Here is a 23,018-nt window from a genome sequence, read left to right as displayed (position 1 = left end):
TTTAGGCCGCTACATGTTTAAGCTGATCCAAATGACCTTGGGGAAAGCCAAGGCTGGCAGTGGGGGTGGGCAGGAGCTCCCCTAAAGTGCCCAGGCCCTCCTCACCCTTCTGAGTCTGTGCCTCAGAAGGCCTGCAGGGGCAAAGAACAGAAACAAAGAGAAAGCCCTGGCAAGTGAAATCAGCTGAGAAAGGGCAGCTATGGAAATCGGATGCAAAGAGTCCACAGGTGCACAGGTGGCAGGCTGGAAAAACATCAACGAAAGCCACAGGGTGTTCCTAAACAGTCACCATGACCTAAACTGCTCCATACCAGCACCCAAGGCCCTCAGGCTGCTTCAAGACAAGCTGACCTGCTCATCTTTCAGGAAGAGGAGCTTGCACGTGATGGGACAGGACCAGACACCAAATTATTCAGTGGGAGACCAGTGTTACAATGTAGTGATTTAGGCTGCCATCTGTGACACCAGCATCCCATATGAACACTGGTTTGAGTCTCAGCTGCTCCACTTCCAATCCAGCTCCCTTTATGGCTTGGGAAAGCAGCAGATGATGGCCCAAAGCCTTGGGACCCGGCATCCCCAGGAGATCCAGAAAAAGCTCCTGGCTCTTGGCTTCAGCTCTGGCCGTTGCAGCCATTTGGGGAGTGAACCCATGGATGAAAGATCTTTGTCTCTCTATCTCTATCTATGACCCCATTGTATATAGTTTATTTATCTATCTTTATTTATTTAACAAAGAGAGAGAGAGAGAGAGAGAGAGAGAGAGAGAGAGAGAGAGAGAGAGATTTGCATTCATTGGTTCGTTCCCCAAATGCCCACAAAAGCTGGGGCTGCTCAAGCGCCTGGAGCCAGGGACTCCATCCGGGTTTCTTATGAGGGAGACAGGGACCTGTGTCCTGGGCCCATCATCTGCTGCTTCCTAGGGTGCAGTGGCAGGAAGCTGGATTGGAAGTGGAGCAACCAGGATGTCCGAAGTAGCAGTGTAGCCTGCTGAATCACAGCTCCCACCCCATTACTGTCCCATTTGCATAGAGGCAAAGTCAGGACTCCTCTGCTGCCCCTTTCAGTTCTAAAACTCTCTGGCCCCAAGGCACAACGAGGTCAGAATGCCAGACACAAGCTTTCTGTCCATCAGTAGTAGGCAGCACTTTGCCCACCCTGACCTCCATGAGAGGACAACAAACTGAGCCGTTTCAGCTTTGGCGTTCTCTGATACCAGCCCACACCAGATTAATCACTTATTTAGCTTTAGTGTTCATTGGTTTTGATTGCAACTCCAGTCTTTGATGTTCAGACTTAACCTTCATACTTAGGTAAAAAAAAATTACTGCAAGGCCAAAGCTGATAGTCAGGTGCTTCATCTGGGTCTCTTATAACTGCTTGCCAAGGTGCATTAGTAGGGAGCAGGAAAGACAGTGGAGCAGCTGAGACTCGAACCAGTGTCTATATGGGATGCTGGCATCACAGGCTGTGGCTGAACCCGCTGCTCCACAAGCTGCATTCCTTCCTTGCTTGCATGGCAGAATCGTCCATGGAAGGAGCCAGGACCCCCTCCCCTGCCCCAGTTACATCTCGCCAAGAGGGCCTGTGGAGGGTGCCTGTGGCTTGGGGAACACAGCAGACTGGGCTCCAAGTCAAACTGCAGAAAAGAAACGACTACAGGCCGTGTGAGTGACAGTGAGAACCAGGGCCACTGCAGGCAGTACTGGCTCATGGGCCACGCTCTGCCCACGCCCCACTTTAGCCCAACCACAACTGCTATTAAGACCCTCAAACATGCCCTCGGCGGTTCTGGGCTCTGCCTTCTCATCAGAGGGGAGGAGAACCGCGTGCAAACCAAAGGGGCTGAAGCTGCAGCTGCTGCCGGCTCCTGGAGCCCCATCACACTCCCAGAATAGCGCCGCTCTCTTCCCGGCAGCCTCAGGCCCCACCGCAGCTGGGCTTCCGGGGGTGGCGGCAGAGGCAGCAGCAGCGGAGACAGTCAAGCCCCAAGCAGTCCTGGGAACAGCTGGGACAGACACGCCCAGGAGCCAGCTGGCTGGGCCTGCCCTGCTGCAAGTGGCATCGCTGGTGAGTGTAGCCATGTCTGTCCCTCCTGTGTGGCCCGGGGTCCCGCCTGAGCTGAGACAGGAGTGGCCTCAATGTCCAGCGAGGGGACAAGGAGCAGTGGCTGGAGGCTCTGCAGAGGGTACTGTGTTGGTGCTGGCTGGCCCTGCAGGGTGTGCCGAGCGAATGTGATCATGGGGACTTGGTGGTCACCAGCAGCACAGGGACCCGGGAGAAGGGGAGGAAGAGGGACAAACAGGCTGGGCACTGGCCTACACAGCCTCTTGGGGGTGGTAGAATTGTACGGGGGTGGGGTGGCCAAGCCAGCTGCTGGCCTGACACATCTGGCTTGTGTCCAGTGTCCTATTGAGGCCTGTGTAGATCCTCTATTAACTCCCATCCTGTATTATTCCAGAATGATGCACAGAGGGCTCAAGGATGCTTCTCTCAAAGAGTTTGCACTCTGGGGTATAAGGCATATACGTGAACAGCCCACCTGTAGGGCCCAGGGGGAAGAGGGGTTCCTGGGGTAAGCAGGGTATTTCAGGGAGCACAGCTCAGCCAGCACCAGGCAATGTGGGTCCAGTGGAGTCCACAGCTGGCCATACAGCCTCTCTGAGCCTCAGTTTTCAAATCCATGAAATGGAGTTCATAATCTCTGCCTTGTGGAGGCTCATAAGGTTGTCAGCACAAATATGCAATAACACACATGGGATGGTGGGGGCTGGGCCAAGGGAAGGGAGTACAGGCAGGCCCTGTGTTTTATCAAGCTAGCTTGCATCTCTCTGCCTTTCCACCTGGTGCTCTGGGAGTTGGATCCCTTGGTTCCTGTCGGCAGCAAAGCCTAACTCAGTCACTGAACCCCAATTCCCCTCAGACAGGTTGGTAGCCTCTCTTAGCTTGGGACCTATTAGTCTGGTGTTATTTAATACCCATTTGGGGGATGTAAAAACGTGATGCTGGCGGCTGCAAGGGGGTGGGGGATGGCCTCCCACGGGACCGGGGAGAGAAGATACAGAAGCATAAAACATAATCCACAACGTGAACGGCGTAAGGTTAGCAAAAGCCAGCCTGAAGGCAGGGTGCAGGACCGGAGGTGGGAGGATCCTGTAAGGTGGGGGTGACAGGGGTCGCCAGGGTTTAAAGGGGAACATTCTAGAAGCAGGTGCAGCGTGAACAAAATCACAGCAAGGCAAGTGGGAACCAGCCTCAGAGAAGGACTCTCTGGCCACCTTGTGTGCGGAAAAGGAGGGACTGGAGCTCAGGGTTGGGTACAGGTCGCTAAGGCCTTGAATGCCAGGTAACGGCATCCAGGGTTTTAATTTAGTTTTTAAAGCTTTACTTAGTTTTATCGGAAAGGAAGATTTACAGAGAAGAGAAAGAGCTTTCACCCACTGGTTTACTCTCCAAATGGCTACAATGGCCAGAGCCCAGTTCATCTAGAACCTGGAGCTTCTTCAGGGTCTCTGGGTGCAGGGTCCCAAGGTCTTGAGCCATCCTCTACTGCTTTGCCAGCCACAAGCAGAGAGCTGGATGGGAAGTGGAACAGCTGGGACAGAAACCGGTGCCCATATAGAATGCTCTACTTGGAGGTAGAAGATTAGCCAATTGAGCCATTGTGCAGGCCTCTAGGCTTTTATTTAAAGCAACAGGAGCCAGGAAAGGTGTTAGGAACAGAGTGGTAAAGTGAGGTCAGTGAACACCCCACAAGGAACAAGGGTTTGCAGGAGGGAAGCCTGCAGGTGGGAGCACTTACTTTGGGGGTGCCAGTGCACTCCTGGAGAGGCACAAGGCCCACTAGCCCAGCAATGCTGCTCCTGGACCAACCACAGTTCCTCACGTTTCTTCTCTTTGTGTAGGGGTAGAGGTGGGGGAGGGAGGGTGTGCGGCCACCTCCCTGGACCTTGGCTTTGGGGCCTGATCCTCAGCCTTTGACTTGGTCCAATGACAGAGGGCATCCAGATCTGGGCATAGCTCAGCAAATCCTTCCCAGGGAGCTGGCAAGGGAGTCAGGGACAGGGGAGAAGCAGCTGGCATGCCAGGGTTCAGCATCAGGTGACATTCCTGCAGGCTCTGCCCAGCGCATGCTTCCGGGTACATTTCCAGCGGGATCAGCCTTGGGCAGCCGGTTGTGGCAAATGAGCATTTCACTGGCCTGCTCTGCTCCCTGGCTTCCGGCTTCTTAAGGGGCCCCTCCGCGTGCGTGTGTAGTAGCTCAGTCTTCCCAAAAGACCTGACAGGTCCTGGCTGTGCAATGGTCAAGCAGTCAATGGTTGAGTCAGGGGCGGCAGCGGGGGTGAGGGTGTGTGTCCAGCAGGGAGCCAAATACAAATTGTGTATGCAGCTGCCCAGCCCCCAGCAAGAAAGGAGCCTCACCCTCAGCTCAGCATGGGGCTGTCTCTGGCCCCACTGCAAGACCAGGTGTGCTGACTCCTGAAGTAGACAGAACAGGTCTCCCACGCCATGGAGGAAGTGACTCCAACAAGAGACCTGCAAGTTGAAGCTGCCAGGGCACACTGGTGAGGCCCTCCAGCGAACAAGATTCCCTGGGTGGCTCCTGTGCTCCGCCTTGGTTGCCAGAACCCCCTCCCCAGGGTTCTGTGTCTTGCTAGCCCAGCGAAGGTGGACACCTCCAAGCAGGCACTGGGGATTTTTGTCCCCTGCAAGGGTGAGATGGGGGGGCAGGTGTGGCACTGTTTACAAAAACTGCTGTTGCTGGTGTGTGTGTGCGCACACAGCGGGAAAGGGGCACCTCCAAAGAGTGGCTATGCCACAAGCATCCACCGAAAACATGCAGCACGTGTCAGGCTGTGTGCCAGATACCCGGTACAGCATGATGAGTGAGGCGTGGCCCTGCTCCCCAGCAGGGCATACACTAATTGCAGGCACAGCTATCTAGAAGGCTAATTAGGGTGCATTAGGGTAAATGTTACTCTAACAAAAGCTGTGGATCAGGACACAACTCACAGTGGCTCCTGCTGGAAAGGGGAGGGGAAGGAGAGCGAGAGGTAGGAGCTGGAACTGCAATCCCAGCAGTGCAGGCTTTCCACAAGGTGTGGTCGGGGGCGGCGGGCTCGGCACAGCACAGCCTGGCATCCTGGCTCTGCTTAGGATGCCAGCTTCCTGCTAATGCGCACCTGCAAAGCAGCACTCAGGTGGGACTTCCCAGCTCCTGGTTTTGGTCTGGTCCAACCCCAGCTAGGACAGGTTACTTGCAGGATGAACCAGCAGATGGAATGATCTTTCTCTCTGAAACTCTGCTTTATGAACAAATAAGAATTTAAAAAAATAAGCAAAAATATTTGGTTGGACGGAAAGGGGCGGGAGAGCCAGGAAATCTAAGATAAAGGGACCTGCGTAGGTGATGCCTGGCGCCCATGATTCCTCATGATCTTCAAACAGGATCTAAAGAATCTCTGAAAGATCTAAAGATCTAAAGAATCTCTGGACAGTGGGCCACCCCCCGGGGGGGAACCCCTTTTCCAAGCATCAGCTTTTGGGGCTGTATGCCCACTGGGTTGTTAAGTCAGGGTGAGATGCCTTTGGGAGCCTTCGTGGCTCTGTGGGAAGGCACAACACAGGACTTCCCCTTTTGGCACCACAGGTGGCTGTGTCCAGCAGAGCCCAGCAGCCCAGTCCTCTGGGGGGGCTGACTGGGCTCAGAGAGGCAGGGGGCGGGGCTAAGCCCTTCCACTCACCTTCCCCCTCCCCCGCCCAGTCAGGTTCTGGCCAATGGGAGGACAGACACCCAAAGACCAAGGTCTTCTGCCCCAGGGACTTGGTGTGTCCTTTGAAGTTCATCCGTTCCAAAGAGAGCTTGGAGAATGGGGAGAGTAAACAGTTCTCCCCAAACTGCCCTGAACTTCCACTGCTTCTGCCCACTGGGATCAGAGGGCAAGGCTTGGCCTCAGTGGTGGTGCCAGCTCTTCTGGGCAGAGGGCTCCCCGCAGGTGGCCAGGCGCTGGACACCAGGCCTTCCAGGCTTTCCCTGTCTGGGCAGGAAGACCATGGTAGGGTGTGGACAAAAGGAGCTGGTAGGGGGAACACAGACACCTTCTGGCTTTTCTGATTCCCTAAGGGAGCCACGCCTCCTAAGCCAGCACCTAGTTAATGAACAGTAGCCAGAAGGAGTGAACTCTTGGTCTCACTTAGGCCAGACCAGTTCCTCTCCAGCGTGGGCACCAGCTGCATGCACCATCCAAGGCATCCTACTCCCATGGGGGTGGGATGGGGATGGGGTGGACTTGGGGAAGAGAGCTGAGGATTGAGGCACAGCTCAGCAGGCAGGGGACACAATTGCAGTTCCACGACATCCCCTACCCCAGCTGGCCAGGGCAGGGCCCAGGAAAGGATGCGGACTTCTAGAAGGCTAGAGCTCCCTGGCTAGCCTGCCCCACCTCCAGGCAAATATCTCCCTTCACCGCCCCCCCCCCAGTTGGCGAGGGGAGGAACTGGTTTGAGATTTATCTGGCGGGCCTGGGCGGGTGATTCAGTCTGCACTCTCCTCGTTGCCCATAGATGGAGGCTGGAAAACAAACAGTCCGGGTGGTGCCCTCCTTTTCCCCTGCCCGCCCCCACCTGGCTGCCCACTAGCCAGTGACCAGTTGCTTCCCCGCCCCCAGTCGCCGCCCCAGGTTGAACAAACACAACCCGCCTCCTGCACAGCCCCCGGCTGACTCTGGCCGCCGCGGGCGCGCACGCGCTGCTGGCGATCCCCCAGGCAACTCGGTCACAGGAGACCTGGCACCCCGCCCTCCCCAGGGTGCCCGCCAGGCCCAACAACCTCTACTTCCCTGGAGCGCCTTGGTCCCTCCGGGCCTCCAGCGCAAGTTTAACTTGTCCCCCGCTTGGGGCCCCGGGGGACAGCGTAGCCTCAGCTCAGGCTCTAGGGGAAGACGGCCGGAAAATCTCCGCTTGTTTACCCGGCCGGAGAGCTCTCAGCAGGGATTAGCGTCCCGGTTTCTGCAAATTCCTAGGGCCGGTGCAGCGAGTGTGCGGCGCCGCCACTGACCCACCACTGCGCTGAGTTGGGGGGGCGGGCACGAGGGCACCGAAACTCCTGGAAATGTTCAGTGGTCCCGGGAGGGGCAGGGCTAGGCAGAGTGAGGGCCAATGTGTCTGGGGCGCAGAGACGGCGGGGGGCCCGCGCTAAACCCTGGACTTCGGGGAACAAGAGAGTGAGGGCTAATTGGGACAAGTCGGAACACAGTACGGGACGCTGGGAAGGGAGCGCGATCTGAGTTGGGGGCCGAGTCTAGGGCAGGCGAGCCATCATCGGACCCCCGAGCTAGGTCCTCCCGCAGCCCGAGGGTACTCCAGTCTTGGCTGCGAAGCCACGCGTACGTGCAAGAGGTGGACTTGGTGTGCGCTGTGTCCACGTGTGCACCCAGGGGAGGGGAGGGGGCGCGGAAGGCGTGACAAAGACGGACTTTGTGTCCAAGCGTGTGCCTTGCTCCAGCTCAGAGCAGCGAGCGCTGTGCCCCGGCGGGTGTCTCACAGGGACAGCCCACCCCGAAGGTGTCCGGGTGCCTGCCACGGAGAGACGCGCCAGGGTGGCTAGAGTGCCTGTTGGGGTCTGGTCTGTGCTGGGAAATGTACCCCAACCCGCTCTTCCGAGAGCCAGACCGGTGCAGAAAGTGAGTGCGCGCGAGTGAGCGCGCGCCCGTGTGTGGGGGCGTGGCAGTGCACAGCAACAAACCATTCCACTCGCTCGCTTGGCCAGAAACTCCGGTCGTCCTCCGCGGCTGCAGAGTGCACTCCGGCCGAGCCTAGGGGTGAGTCGAGGGGGCGGGCCGAGCGGGCTTAGTTCCCGGGTCAACGGATCGCACCTACCTGGAGCGCCGCGGGCGCCCGATAAGCGCCCTGGAATGGAGGTGATGTCACGGTGATGCAGGCGCCCGGCCCTCCCTCGCCGAGGGAAAAGGCGCGGTGCGCCGGGTGAGGCGGGCTGGAGAGCGAGCGATCGAGCGCGGCTAGCGCAGCCGGGGCTCCGGGGAGAGGCAGGCCCCACGCCCCCGCCCGGGCCCTGCCATCCCAGCCGGGGCTGGGCCTGGCCCCGCGCCCCGCGCGCCGAGTCCCTCCCACCGCCGCCCGAGCCCCGCCTGGGGCTGGAGTTGGCTCCAAACGCCGTGTTGGAGCCGGGCCGGCGGCTTGTCCCAGGTAAAGGCTGTTGCCTCCCCGCTCCGCCTTCCCCTCGGCGTCCGGAAGAGTCGGATCGACGGGTGGGGAGAGGGCCAGGGCCGAGGGCGGGGGACGGGGGCCGCCGCGCCAACTCTGCAGGGTACCCAAAGTTTCCAAACCCAAGCCGGTCGGGGACCCGGGCTTAGGGAAAGACCGCAGCTGCGGCTCGGCGGAGGGCGGGGAAGGACCCCAACCCACCCGAAGTGGCCCGAGAGGCGCCCCTACCTCCCCGACGTTGCCTCCCCGCTGCCCTGCGCTGGGAGGAGTGAACGGGAGAAAGTAATTGTGGTTCCCTCTGCGTCTGCTGTTCGGGCGCCCGGGGGTGGGGGGAACGCCAGTGTAGACCGCAGTAGCCTAAGCAGGGAGCAGAAGGGGAGGGCCTGGAATCTTCCCTGCGGCAAGTTTGGAATTCCGGGCTCTCTGAGCCTCAGCTTCTGCCCGCAGGGCCTTGGAGCCCACCCCCGCCCCCCACCCTCCTGGCTTTTCCTGCTCCGGAGAGTTCCACCTCCCCCACCTCCCCGCTTTCCCCGCGGCCTGCTGCGGTACCCTCCGGAAGCCTCAGAAACTCCACCATCCCGATCTGAAAGGCCCGGGTCTCAAACAGGAACGCGTGGGATTTTGCTGCCGGAGTCCCCGGCCTGCTCCGCCCGGTGCCTTCGCGGTGGCTGGGGGTGGTGGTGCGTCCCGGAGCGGGGGCGCATTCCGGAGGGGCATACCAGACGGAGAGTGCGCTGTGCGTAGAGGCCCCAGTGGCCACTCCTGGTGTGGGTTCTGGGCTGAGATCCCAGAAGCCCCCTCCCAATTTAGCCACCCAGGTGGCTTCATCCAGGCCCAGGTATCCGCCTCCGCCGCCACGCCTGCCACTTCTTAGTGGATGCGTTAAGCCCCAGAGCGCCTTCGGACAGAGGGTAAGACTTTGGGACCCGACCAGAGGGGCTGAAGATGGGCAGTCGTCCATCTTTCTAGGGGTGGGGCCGGGGGTTGAGAGGTGGGTTGGGGAGGGGGGATGCTCCCTGAGGGGTGGTTTAAAGGCACCTGTGTTCCAGGAAGGCACCTGCTGTTGGGGTCTTAGACTCACCACTCTCTATACTCTAGTGTGGGGGCCTGGGCGCTCTCTTTCCTGGAGAACCCGCCCCCCCCCCCTTCCTATGAGTCCTGCTCAGGCCTTTGTGTGGAGATGGGGTGAGGGTGTTATTGTTCTGGGCTCCGGGAGAAGGACCACCTGATTCCCCCTGGAGAAGAAGCCGCAGCTGGGAGGAACTGGTCTGGGCTGACTCAGGCCAGAGCCAGGGAAAAGACTGATTTCGTAGGTGATTAAAAATATTTGTGGGGCTGATTCCCTGGAGGACTCTTTGGAGAACCCTGAAGCCCAGCGCAGACCCTGAAGTGGCCGTGGAGAGACCAGATTGAATCTGTTCCTGTGGAGGATGGTCAGGTGCCTGATGACTGGTCACCTGCCACCCAGTCCCAGCAGGCAGCCCGTAAGGGGAGACATGGACACAGCATGCAGAAATCCAGGGTTCAAGAGGTTACATTTCAGGGTGTCGGGGAGCCACAGGAGGCAGGAAATGAGAGACCCCAGGCAGGGCGCGGCCCATTTAATTTTATTATTGGTCCCATCTGCCTATACTCTCAGATTTGAGTCTCCTCCTTAAGGCTCCCCAGGCCTCCAAGAACCCTTTTTTTTTTCCTAAGATTTATTTTTTATTACAAAGTCAGACATACAGAGAGAGGAGGAGAGACAGAGAGGAAGATCTTCCGTCCAATGATTCACTCCCCAAGTGAGCCGCAACGGGCCGATGCGCGCTGATCCGATGCCTGGAACCAGGAACCTCTTCCAGGTCTCCCACACGGGTGCAGGGTCCCAATGCATTGGGCCGTCCTCGACTGCTTTCCCAGGCCACAAGCAGGGAGCTGGATGGGAAGAGGAGCTGCCTGGATTAGAACCGGGGCCCATATAGGATCCTGGGGCGTTCAAGGCGAGGACTTTAGCCGCTAGGCCACTCCACCGGGCCCCCTCCAAGAACCCTAATCCTAGCCAGAGGCCAAGAGGCCAGGCCCAGCTGACCCACTTTCCCTACCAGAGTCTCTGTATCTTTTTTCCTTTTGTTTGGGGGGTGGGGACAGAAATGTGGGCCAGAGAGAAGTGAGACATTCCAGGCTGGGAAAGGGTTACTTCCTGGGAGGCTGGTGTCAGGGCAGCTGGGCAGCAGCCTGGCACCTGATGCGAGTGAGCTGGCAGCCCTTGGCAGCCCACGTGAAACTGCAGGTAAGGTCTGGAAGGAGATTGAATGAACCACAGCAACGTCAGGAGGAAGGGGGGCACTGAGTGATCCCTGAGGCTCTCCTGACCCTGCAAGGTGCTGGAGCCAGAGGAGTGCAGGCAGGTCCCCAGAGTTCCAGGGCAAGAGGAAGGAGGGAGCTCAAGGAGTCCCAGCACGCAGCAGTGGGGCCTGGCTGGGTGTTTGTCAAGACAGGCCTGCTAGTGGGTTAGAAAGTTGCCATTTCAGCTTTAGTGTCTTCACCCATAGTCATTGGACATGAGTTTTGGAAACTCGGACCCAAACTACAACTTTACCATCCTTGGTCTTGAGGCTAGAATGAAGGAATCTCCAACCAGCTGATTGCCTTGGGCCTTTTCTTTCTTTCTTTTTTTTTTTTTTTTTTTTTTTTTTTTTTGCCAGGCAAAACTCTAAGCATGAGCCCCTAGTGCTGGGAGCAGTCCCTCCCTGCACATCTTTGTCCCAGCCCCCCCGCCCCCAGCATGCCTTTGCAGACTCCTGGTTCCTGGCCGCTGGATGAGCTGGGCGTTTTCCTTCTCCAAACCCAGGCTCAGCTTCTGCCTGCCCTTCCCTTTCCACCTGCTCAAACCCCCTACCTGGCATTTTTCAGGGCTTAGCTGCTGTGTGTTCCTAACTTACAGCCATTGTCTAAGACAGGTGCTTTCATTTGCATACTGACTTCAGTGTACCCGGAAGGACACCTGGGCAGGAGGCTCGGTTCCTCTTCTGGGTGCCGTGGCACCTGCTACAGGTAAACTCTGTGCCGGAGCCCTTATCTCTTTTACTAGATTTGAAATTCCATCGAGTCACAACTGTGTTGGTTCCTGTGTGTTACACAGGACCTTATCCCTCCTAGGCACACAGTAAATATTTGCTGACTTGGTGTAACTGTCCCGATTCCACTGGGACCTCGTCCAGGGAGGTGGGTGACACACCCTGGAGGCTTTTCAGAGTTCACACACCCCCATTCCCAGCTTCACCCCAGTTTCTGGCTATTTCCTTTTGGGTCGAATACACCCAGTTGTGCATTGGAGGTCCCATAGCTTGCTGCTTTCTGTAACCGCCCCCCAGGATGGTGCAGTCGGGCTCCTCCACCTCTCCGGCAGGTGTGGACCTACTTGGTGCCTCGTTGATACAGTTTCACCCAGTTCTCTACAAATCTTGTTTCATTTGGTGTCCTTGAAGCTTTTGCATTTGAAGTAAAGGGACACGGGCTGCCCCTGGGCCTGCTATACAAGAAGAGGGTAATAAATTTACACTAGAAGGTCAGTTTCAAGGGGTAATGGTAGTTTTTGGTGGTGGTGGTGGGGAGGATGATGCTGTGGCGTAGTAGATCCAGCCACTGCCACCTGCAGTGCCAGCAGCCCCAATGTGCACTAGTTCAAATCCTAGCTGCTCCTCTTCTGATCCAACTCCCTGCTTTTGTGCTTGGGAAAGCAGCAGAGGGCCCAAGTGCTAGGACCTCTGCACTCACATGGGAGGCCTGGGAGAAGCTTCAGGCTCCTGGCTTCAGTCTGGCCCAGAGCTGCCTGTGGCAGCCATTTGGAGAGTGAAGCAGAGGGTGAGGGACTCTGTCTCCCCTCTCTCTGCCTATGCCTCTTGATGTTTCACCTTTCAAATCAGTCAGTCGATCAGTTTTTTTTTTCAGAGTTCATATATGTTGTGTTTGAGAAAAACCAAGGGTTATTGAAAGATGAAGAAGTAGCAGAGTAGGAGGCATGAAAATATGCACCTAGATCTTACGTATCACGTCATTTTTGACTGATTTTAGGAATTTCGTTTCCCCTGACAGATGAGCTTACTTTCACCTATGAGGATGGTGAGACAACTTCTTTTTTTTTTTTTTTAAGATTTATTTATTTTTATTGCAAAGTCAGATATACAGAGAGGAGAGACAGAGGAAGATCTTCCATCTAATGATTCACTCCCCAAGTGACGATGGGTGCTGCGCCGATCCGAAGCCAGGAGCCAGGAACTTCCTCCAGGTCTCCCATGCAGGTGCAGGGTCCCAAAGGTTTGGGCTGTCCTCGACTGCCTTCCCAGGCCACAAGCAGGCAACTGGATGGGAAGTGGAGCTGCCGGGATTTGACCCAGCGCCCTTATGGGATCCCGGTGCATTTAAGATGAGGACTTTAGCCGCTAGGCTGCTAAGCCACCGCGCCGGGGCTTGTGAGGCAACTTCTGTTCGCTGAGAGGTTAAGTCGCCTGGAATAGCAGGGACAGTCTAGAAGTAAACTGGACTAATAAGCTCCTCCCACTTCTTACCCCTTCCTCACCTCAAAAAAAGAGGCAGGGGAGGGGAAGGAGCCAGATGGTGCCATTCTCCTGTCAGCCACGAGCGCCCTGTGCCAGCCAGGGAAAGCTTGACTGCTTGTCTCCCACAGTTCCTAGTCTGGCTGGGAGAGGCAGGGTTACAACTGGTCACTTGAACATACGTGGTGACTTATATTGGGGTGCTTGCAATTCATTCATTTGCACTTGATACCTTGCTTTTTAAGGCACTTAACATTTCTGTCTATAAAGCCAAATTTTGATTGGAGAACTCAGATTTGCTTTGTCACTTCCCTCTGCCTGTTCCTTCTCATCCTCCTTGCCAGACTGGGAGAATCGGACAGACATTGCGAGTCGGGGTTGGTGTGCGTTGGCACAACTTCCAGGAGCAGTGGGGAAACAATATGTTACCTTCCGGGTGTTAAGATCTTCTCACTTGCTTTCTAGAAGTCTTCTATTACAGGTGCATTCCTTGGGGTTTTGCGTTGCCTGGTTCTTGGCTCTTGGCTTTTTAAAATGTTCATGCCTCACCGGAGAATTGTTGCATGAAGTCATCAACTCCCTAGCTGAAGAATGAGTTTATTTTTCCCCTTGCCTGGAGCATCGGAGCCACAAAGAACTCCAGCTTCAGAAGCAGAGAGTTGGCACTAAAGGGGATGAAGGGCCGAGGGGAGCTGGAGGGCGAGCAGGTGTGCATAGTCAGCCGCTGTCTCTTCGTGTAAGAATGTACACAGCCCGGGGTGCTCGTCAAATGCTTGTTGCATGAGTGAGTGCCTGGCTGTGGGTTTGGGCATCACAGGGACGGAGTTTAGGGACCTGGCACCTTCATCCACTGGACTCTGGGAGTCCCTGGGCAGAGAGCGAGTGCTGAATGGATAATCTTGGTTTTTTTACTTGTTCACACGTCTCTCTGCTCCATCTGTGGCAGCTAGAACTTAGGGACTATTTGAACCCAGATTTCAGGGGTGGAAGGGAGTGGTTCCCTTTTCCATGGTAAGAAACAGAGATGACAAACAGGCTTCATTGCATCTGGCTGTGTGTTCAGAAGGATTCAGAAGCATAGGTCCTCCAGCCCCTCCGCTAAGGTCTGGAGGTGCTGGGGCGGGGCAGAGGCAATCCTATGTGTGCTGGAGTCTGGCCTTGGTGCACTGACTTTATCCCTTCTTCTGTCTCCAGGGTCCCAGCTGGAGCCTGGCCTGGGAGCCAGGATGGCGACACACAGGGCCATGCTGGCGTGCCTGGGCCTGTGCCTCTTCCTCCTGCCGGGAGCCCGGGCCCAGAGCGCCCCACCAGGCTGTAGCCCGGACCTTGACCCCCTTTACTACAACCTGTGTGACCGCTCGGGCGCCTGGGGCATCGTCTTGGAGGCGGTGGCCGGGGCGGGGGTCATCACCACATTTGTGCTTACCATCATCCTCGTGGCCAGCCTGCCCTTCGTGCAGGACAGCCGCAAGCGCAGCCTGCTGGGCACCCAGGTCTTTTTTCTGCTGGGCACCCTGGGGCTCTTCTGCCTCGTGTTCGCCTGTGTGGTCAAGCCGGACTTTTCCACTTGCGCCTCCCGCCGCTTCCTCTTTGGAGTCCTGTTTGCCATCTGCTTCTCCTGCCTGGTGGCCCACGTTTTTGCCCTGAACTTCTTGGCCCGGAAGAACCACGGGCCTAGGGGCTGGGTCATCTTCCTCGTGGCCCTGCTGCTGACCCTCGTGGAAGTCATCATCAACACAGAGTGGCTCGTCATCACCCTGGTGCGCGGGGCCGGCGAGAGCAGTGGCGGAGCTGCAGGCAACAGCAGTGCCAGCTGGGCCGTGGCCTCGCCCTGCGCCATCGCCAACATGGACTTTGTCATGGCGCTCATCTACGTCATGTTGCTGCTGCTGGGGGCCTTTGTGGGTGCCTGGCCCGCCATGTGTGGCCGCTTCAAACGCTGGCATAAGCACGGGGTCTTCGTACTGCTCACCACGGTCACTTCCATTGCCATCTGGGTGGTGTGGATCGTCATGTACACCTATGGCAACGAACAGCACAACAGCCCCACTTGGGACGATCCCACGCTGGCCATTGCCCTCGCTGCCAATGCCTGGGCCTTCGTTCTCTTCTATGTCATCCCCGAGGTCTCCCAGGTGACAAAGGCCAGCCCCGAGCAGAGCTACCAAGGGGACATGTATCCCACCCGGGGCGTGGGCTATGAGACCATCCTCAAGGAGCAGACCGGCCAGAGCATGTTTGTGGAGAACAAAGCGTTTTCCATGGATGAGCCTGCAGCAGGTGTGTCTCCCAGCCCCCACCTGTGCCCTCCTGCCCTGCATCCCGTGTGATTTGGCTGCAGGCTGGGGAACCTACCTGCTCAACAAAAGGGAAGATTTTTTAGGTTACCTAGATTGCTGCTTTAAAGTCCCCAGATACCACTTAAAATGTTTTTATAAGTATTTATTTTTATTGGAAAGATAGAGTCTACAGAGAAGGAGAGACAAAGAGAGAAGCTATTCCATTCGCTATTTTACTCCCCAAATAGCCAGAGCTAGGCTGACCTGAAGCCAGGGGTATTCCACGTGGGTGCAGGGGCCCAAGGCTTTGGACCATCCACTGCTTTTCCAGGCCATAGGTAGCAAGATGGAAGTGGAGCACCTGAGATATGAACCAGTACCCATATAGATGCTGGTATCACAGGGCAGAGGATTAGCCTACTGTGACAGCTCGCTTGCCCCCTCCCCCCGGGAATTCACTTTTAAAAACAATCATTGTTTATTTACTTGAAGGGCAGCTGCTGGTTCACGTCTTAAATGCCAGCAACAGCTAGTCTGGGTCAGGCTGAAGCCAGGAGCAAGGAACTCCTTCCAGAAGGGCACAACCCCAAGTGCTTCAGTTGATACCTGCTGCCTGTCAGGCACATTAGCAGGAAGTGGATCAGAATCGGAGGTGGGACTCTGCCGCAGGTATTTGGATTTGAGTGTCCTAAGCAGCAGGTGCACCACACGCCCACCCCTAGACCTCATTTTCTAAACATTGTGGCCCCTGCATTGTGGCCTAGCAGCTAAAGTCCTCGCCTTGAACGCACCAGGATCTCACCCATACGGGCGCCAGTTCTAATCCCGGCAGCCCCGCTTCCCATCCAGCTCCCTGCCTGTGGCCTCGGAAAGCAGTCGAGGATGGCCCAAAGCCTTAGGACCCTGTACCTGTGTGGGAGACCCGGAAGAGCTCCTGGCTCCTGGTTTTGGATCGGCGCAGCTCCGTCCGTTGTGGACACTTGGGGTGTGAATCATTGGATGGAAGATCTTCCTCTCTGTCTCTCCTCCTCTCTGTACATCTGCCTTTCCAATAAAAATAAATAAATCTTTAAAAGAAAAACATTATTTACTATCTGAAAGGCAGAATTATAATGACAGAAGGAGGGAGGGAGAGAAAGAAAGCTCATTCATCCACTGGTTCTTTCCAAATGGCTCCAACAGCCCTGGCCAGACCGAAGCCAGGAGCCTGGAGCGTCCTGGCCTCCCTGTGAGTGCAGGGGCCCAAGCACTTGGACTATCTTCTGCTGCTTTCCCAGATGCGATGGGAAGTGGAGCAGCCGGGACACAAACCGGCGCCTATCAAGGATCCCAGCATTTGCAGGGAGAAGGATTAGCCAGTTGAACCATCACGCCGGGCTTCTCAGTGTAAATTTTCAAACATTCCAGATTAAACCAGATTTCCCTTCGCTGCCGCCCCAAGTCTGCCTTGTACCATCCTGATCCTTCCCCACAGGGACCACTGCTCACTGGTGCCTCTGCAAGCCTTGGCTTCCTCGCCTGTGACCCTTCTTGCATGGGTTCCACATGTGGGTGTGCACTGCTCGGTCCTGGCCAAGTGTCAGCTGTCTGTGTTGCTGTTTTTTTTTTTTTTTTTTTTTTTTTAAGATTTATTTATTTTTATTGGAAAGTCAGATATATAGAGAGGAGGAGAAACAGAGGAAGGTCTTCTGTCCAATAATTCACTCCCCAAGTGGCCGCAATGGCTGGAGCTGAGCCAATCCGAAGCTAGGAGCCTTGAGTTTCTTCTGGGTCTCCCACGTGGGTGCAGGGTTCAAAGGTTTGGGCCGTCCTTGACTGCTTTCCCAGGCCACAAGCAGGGAGCTGGATGGGAAGTGGGGCAGCCGGGATTAGAACTGCCACCCATATGGGATCCCGGGCATGCAAGGCAAGGACCTTAACCACTATGCTATTGCGCTGGGCCCTGTGTTGCTGTTATTTTACTGTTAATGTCTTGCTAGAGCTCACTTTTCTTTCTCTAAGGATGCATTTATGTGTTCAAAAGACAGAGTTACAGAGAGAGGATGAGAGGAACAGTTCCATCCATTGGGTCACTCTCCAGTGGTCAGGATGGCTAGAGTTGGGCCAGTCCCAAGCCTGCAGCCAGACGCTTCTTCTGGGTTTCCTGCATGGGTTCAAGAGCCCAGGCACTTGGGCCATCCTCTGCTATTTTCCCAGGCACGTTAGCAGGGAGCTGAATCAGAAGGGGAGCTTCTGAGAATCCAGCCTGCATCCTTATGGAATGCTGATGCTGCAGGTGGTGGCTTAACGTTGCTATGCCACAGTGCCAGCCTTGAACTTGATTTTCTATTATGTGTGCATTCATGATTATCTTCATATTCTTTAAACAAAGGCCTTCCCAGCGAATGCTGCTTTTCCGCTGTGCAGTGTCTGAGCAGCCTGGAGGTCAACGGTGAGGACCAGAAGCAGTTGCTGAACGCCCTGGACCCTGCCTCTGTAGTGGGGTCACAGTCCCTGCTGCTTCACTTGCGATCCTGCTACCTCTAAGCCTTCTGGGAAAGCAGTAAAGGATGGCATGAGGGCAGGGGGCTCTGCTACTCATATAGTGAGACCCGGATGGAACCGTTCAGGCAGTGGCCGCTGCTGGGGAGGCAGAGGCTAAGGTGGTGAAGGCTCCTGAGTGAGAGAAATCCCTGCCGCTCCACAGCTGTGAGAGCCTGGTTCTGCTGGGCCCTTGAACTTGACCTGTCCACTTGGGCATCCTGAACACTGGCCCGCTCTGGCAGGTGCCACTGAGTCTGCATGGGGAGTGGCAGCTGATGAAGCCACAGGACAGAGAGGAACCGGGAGCCTCGGGGACACACGCTGGGAGTCACTGCCCTGCCTCTGCTCTTCCCTCGTGCCTGTCCATCCAGGCCAAACACCTCCCTGCCTTTGTCCTCTCACAGCAGACACTTTTGGGGTGTGAGTTTATTTATTTTTTAAATGAAAAAATCGATGGAATGAAGCCAGCACTCAGAGGGTTGTGGTCCCTATGCCCTAGAGGAGCCAGGGGCTGCAGGGTGCCTGCCTGTGGGCCCCGGGGGAGCAGCATGTCCGGAAGTATTGCTGCTGTTGTAGACAGTTCTGGAAACTTGCCCTGGGGGCCACGGGCCAGTTAGGCATTTAGTCTCCCCAGCAGGTTCTGGGGGTTGAGGGGGGCAGTGCAGAAACTCCACTCAGCGTAGCCCTACTAAGATGTGAGGAGTCTTAGGCTGTGGGTGGGGGAGGGAGGGGCTCAGCTTGTTTACCCTGGCACCTGGCCCGCAGTGGCAGGGGCCGGAGCTGGAGGCTGGCCATCCCAGGAGGCCGGGGAGGAAGGCCCGTGTGCCCCTCTTGGCCTCTGGTCCTGGAGGGCGGATGGGGATGTGAAGGTGCTGACATAGCATTTTTTCCAGAGCTATTCTAGAGGATGGGGGTGGCCTGGCAGGGAGAGGTGGCTCGGGGCGGGGGAGGGGTGGGGGGAGTTCCACTTGGCAAGGAAGTCAAGCAATGGGAAAGGGCCCCGGTGCCCGCAGCCCAGCGCCACCTCTCTTCCCTGCCCTCCAGGAGAACCTAGAGTGGGTGTGTGGAGGGGAGCCCAGGCACCCCCTGAGTGTTCCTGTTTGCCATTACAGCCAAGAGACCAGTGTCTCCGTACAGTGGCTACAATGGGCAACTGTTGACCAGCGTGTACCAGCCCACTGAGATGACCCTGATGCACAAGGGCCCGGTGAGTGGGGTCCCCGGGCCGCAGGGGGCAGTCCAGCAGGTGCATCGGGGAGGGTTAGGGCAGCTGAGGGTTGAGATGGAGCTGGCTGGCCTGGGCCAAGCCCAGGGTCCAGTTCTTAGGCCCTTTTCCGAGGTCTAGGTAGCCACTGCCTTGGACTCTGGCCTGGGGACCCGGCCTATGTCACTGACTGGCAGCACACACACGCCAGGCAGGCTGCTGTAGAGAACGCAGAGCCAGCCCTCACTGGTAGCTTGGAGCTTGGGAAGTGACAGGAGGGTCACGGCCAGGTGCTCTTCAAGGGGCCAAAGGCCAGCTGTAGCAGGGCTGTCTGTCCCAAGAGAGGTCTCCGGCTCCCCTCCTCACCCCGTGCATACAGGCAGTGGGTCCTGACCTTGCACCTCCCCTGGGGTCTGGAAGCCAGATGCTTGATTAGCCAGGAAAGCAGTGGGAACAGGAAGGCTCTGGGCTAGTCTCCCTCCCTGGGCTGCCAGCACTGAGGGGGCGAGCTCACTGACCTGCCCGGGCAGGATGCTGGGAACAGGAAGCAGGGAAGTCAGCGGGCGGGGTTCTCACCACTCCCCCGCCCCCTCCCCTCCAACACACCAGCTTGGGCAGGCTGGCCCCAGTTCCTGTTGCTGCTGGAGCCTGTGACTGGGGCGGGACTGTGAAGGAACCTCTAAGAAGCTCTGCAGGGGACCAGCAGGGCGAAGGAGGAAGCCACCCTCCCCTTCCCTGGCTTGTGCGCTGAGGGCCATCTGCCTAGCTGGGCTGGTTTTCGGGGTTTTTTTCCTTCTGATTCTTAGAATGCAGTGCCCAAGCCCCCAGCATTAGGTTATCTGGAAACTGGCTTCAAGCATAGTAGGCTGCGTGGGGTGGCAGGTGAGAGGGGTTGGCATTCTCGGGATCTCAGCTGATGTCACCTTGTGGCCCTGGGAGTGGAGTGACTGCCCCAGGCAGATCTGCCCTCTGTGTGAATCAGGGCTCCCACTTCCCGCCCACTGGGCTAACATTTACTGCTCCCTTGCCCTACCCAGCTCCCAGGGGTAAGGGGCCTGACAGATCAGGTGAGTCTGGTGCCAGCAAGCCAAGGTTTGAGCCGGCCCCTTTCTGTGGGGGTAAGGCAAGTAGGTGGGCCTGGGAGTTCACTTTCCCTCCATGGCCAGAGCTGGTGCCTCGGGAGCCTCTCGTCACAGTCCCTGCTACAGTCTCCAGCTAGAAGGGGGCCGTGGGGGGGAAAGTTCAGGTTTCAGATCAGACCAGCCAGTCCAGCACTGTGGCCGGAGAAGTGTCGGTATGTCAGGATCCGGCAATGGGGTGCTGGGCATTGTAGGAGACTCAGGCAGACAGGCTGGGAGCTGTGGCAAGCAGGGGTTGGTGGCCCAGTACTGGGTGGGGGATCTGGAGGTGGGAGGGGCTGAAGGAGCCTGCTGAGGCGACCCCAGGGGCGGGGGAGGCTGGGGGCACCAGGCCAGCTCCGGTCTTTTCAGAGGAGGCAGTCTTCCAGCCCAGATCTAACTGGAGGAGGCAGAGGGAACAAGATTTGGGAGCCTGGCAGGCAGGCCCTGCAGGAAGCCAAGCCTGCATGCGTCCCGCCTGGTGACACCTGGCTCCCGGACCCCTCTCTGTGACACCGCCTGTTCTTCTTTGCAGGCTGAGGGAGCATACGACGTCATCCTCCCGCGGGCCACTGCCAACAGCCAGGTGATGGGCAGTGCCAACTCCACCCTGCGGGCCGAGGACATGTATGCGGCCGCCCAGAGTCACCAAGCGGCCACGGCGCCCAAAGATGGCAAAAATTCTCAGGTCTTTAGAAACCCCTATGTGTGGGACTGAGGAGGTGCTTGGAGGAGCCAGCTGGCTCTGGGGAGGGCCCTGGCCCCGGCGAGGCAGCCTTGTAGAGCCTGTGCCCTAGCTCAAGGCAGCCTTGGTCTCCGAGCGTGAGGTTCCCTCTGCCAATGTCCCCGGATGGGGGTGTGCTGTCCTGGGCATGCCCACCCACACCTCAGTATTTGTGGAGTCGGGGAGCCAGCCCCAGCTTTGTGCCAGGACCCCCCCATGGTGCTCCTGCTCCGGCCAAATAGTGTTTGTGGGGTGGTGGCCGCCGGGTGCTCCGGGCCTGGGCTTGCTCCTCTGTGAGGACCAAGATGCCCTAATAAACGTGTCTGCTTTATTAACCTGTGCTGTGCCATCGTGGTTCCTGAACCGGAAGTTCAGCGGCTGGGACCCAGTCTGTGTCCACGGCAACCTCTGGGTGACTCTTATTGAAGATTTATTTATGTATTTGAAAGGCAGAGTTAAACACACACAGAGGAGAGAGGGACAGATTTTCCGTCCACTGGTGCATTCTCTCGAAGGCAGCAATGGCCAGGCCTGGGCCAGACTGAAACCAGGAGCTTCTTCAGGGTCTCCCCTGTGGGTGCAGGGTCCCAAGCATGCCTCAACAGGGAGCAGGATTGGAAACGGAGCAGATGGGACTCGAACAGGCACCCGTGTGGGGTACTGTTGTTGCAGGCAGTGGCTTAACCCCTTGTACTACAAGGCTGACATGTTGGCCTCCGGGTAACTGTTCTCTTCCCAAACCCAGCTCTTGTGGAAAGTTGCTGTTGAGTTTTCCATCCATGGAATTCAGTGGCGGATGCCGCCGTCTGAGCAAGGGGGCTGGAGCGGACCCGTGCCTATGTCGAGTGTGGTCAGGAAGAACTTGTGGGCTCCTCTCGTGCCTGGGATGCAGGCCTATGTCTGGGTGGGGCCGGTGCAGGCAGCTTTCCCCTGGGGTGTCCTGCACGGGGTGCAACAGGAGCATAGCAGGGAGGCAGCCCCCGGAGCAGGCAGCTCTGGGGAAAACAAGAACCACTCCTCACAGAGGAAGGGGAGTGAAGAACCTCGTGGGTTTCCCTGATGTAGGGGTGAGCAGAGAGGGCCGGGGCTGGCTGACCCCGGTGGAGATCCTGGTGGCTACTGTCCTTCCTGGGCAGTTGTTGACACGTCCACGTGCTCAGTACTTGACTGGCAACAAGAGCTTTGTGCAGGCACTTCCCCGGTGCCCGCCTAAGACCCTCCTTGGCCTGCCCCGGGGAGGGGGGGTGGTCCGCAGGCCCCAGTGTCCTAAGTCCTCCCAGTAGCGTGGACAAGGAGGGCACAGGCTCCAGGCGGCCCAAGCCTGTCCTGGGGACCTGCCCATCCCAGGCCTGGGAAAGTTGCCTCTACAGCAGTCAGAAGCTATTTTCTGACATTGGTTGTAGGGAAAAAGAATGTTCTAGTTGAAAGGAGAGAAAGGATGCCGGAAGGAAAATGAGACGTCTGGCAAACTTCGCCCTCTGTCCAGACTGCAGCAGGCCCCTGGGGACTGAAAGCCCCGTTTTTTATTTTTTATTTTTGCTAAATAAAATCACCCAGGCAGAGTGATTCCTTTGACTCTTTTTTTTTTTTTTTTCTGGTTACTTTAGGCTCAGTCCCCGCAAAATCCAACGAGATGGTAACGCCCTCTTCCCCGGATGCCGCATCGTCCCGGCCCAGCATCTTTCCTGCCCTTGGCCTTGGAGCCAGGAGGGACCAGAGGTCACTTACCTGACACAGAGCACTGGGTGGGGAGGGAGCAGCCCCGTCCTTCCTGACCCACAATGACTACAGACTCCCACATGCCTCCCTGTCCCCTCTCAGTCCCCCATCACTATCCCCCTGCCCCCACAGCGTGGCTCTCCAGGTGGTCCTTGTACTGTGAACAGCAGCCACAGATGGCCGTCTCGACACGGGACCTTCCTGGCCTGGTCACCTGGGTGCCGGCCCTGGGCTATCTTGCTCTGGGCCTGGGTGGATCTTCTCTGGGAGTCTTCAGAGGCTAGTCACGGTGACAGGTGGCCACCTCCTTCTCCCCAGGACCACCTCATCCTGGACTAGGGAAGCCCGTTTAGCCGAGGCCAACCGCAGCCTGGACACTTGTGTGTCTCTTCGTGGCCTGGGGGTCCTGACTGTGTGCCCTTCCCACCATGACCCTGGCCAAGCCTTGCCCAACTTTTGGCTAACTGGGTCCCACCACCAAGCCTGGACCTGGCCTGTCTGCTGTCTGTTCCCAGCTGGGGCCGCCTGGGATGGGACCACCACACTGGCCCCAGCGGGGGATGTGGCCTTCATCCAGAACTACCTCACAGGGAGCCCCGAAGAGTCGGAACCCAGCATGACTTATGAACCACAGGTTTTCTCTCTGAGGGAGTTCAGAAGGTGGCTGTGCAGCAGGTGCAGGTGTAAACG

General features: G+C 57.4%; 1 protein-coding gene across 3 annotated transcripts; it reads left to right on the top strand.

Annotated features, from left to right (window-relative positions):
- The first annotated feature begins 1,958 nt into the window (after positions 1-1,958).
- GPRC5C (G protein-coupled receptor class C group 5 member C) lies at positions 1,959-21,249 on the top strand. Of its 3 annotated transcripts, none has more exons than XM_058676266.1 (4): positions 1,959-2,070; positions 13,956-15,041; positions 18,676-18,770; positions 20,421-21,249. In XM_058676266.1, the coding sequence occupies exons 2-4, from the start codon at positions 13,988-13,990 to the stop codon at positions 20,601-20,603; spliced, it is 1,332 nt and encodes a 443-aa protein (XP_058532249.1). In that variant the 5' UTR covers positions 1,959-2,070; positions 13,956-13,987; the 3' UTR covers positions 20,604-21,249. The 3 variants fall into 3 exon arrangements, with proteins under 3 accessions (XP_058532249.1, XP_058532248.1, XP_058532250.1); XM_058676265.1 differs by lacking the exon at positions 1,959-2,070 and adding an exon at positions 7,228-7,820; XM_058676267.1 differs by lacking the exon at positions 1,959-2,070 and adding an exon at positions 7,951-8,205.
- Positions 21,250-23,018: the final 1,769 nt, after the last annotated feature.

The sequence above is a fragment of the Ochotona princeps genome, chromosome 17, assembly GCF_030435755.1.
Source record: "Ochotona princeps isolate mOchPri1 chromosome 17, mOchPri1.hap1, whole genome shotgun sequence".
NCBI classification, from domain to species: Eukaryota; Metazoa; Chordata; class Mammalia; order Lagomorpha; family Ochotonidae; genus Ochotona; species Ochotona princeps.
Note: the sequence above shows the minus strand (reverse complement) of the source record. Positions and strands in the feature narration are given on the sequence as shown.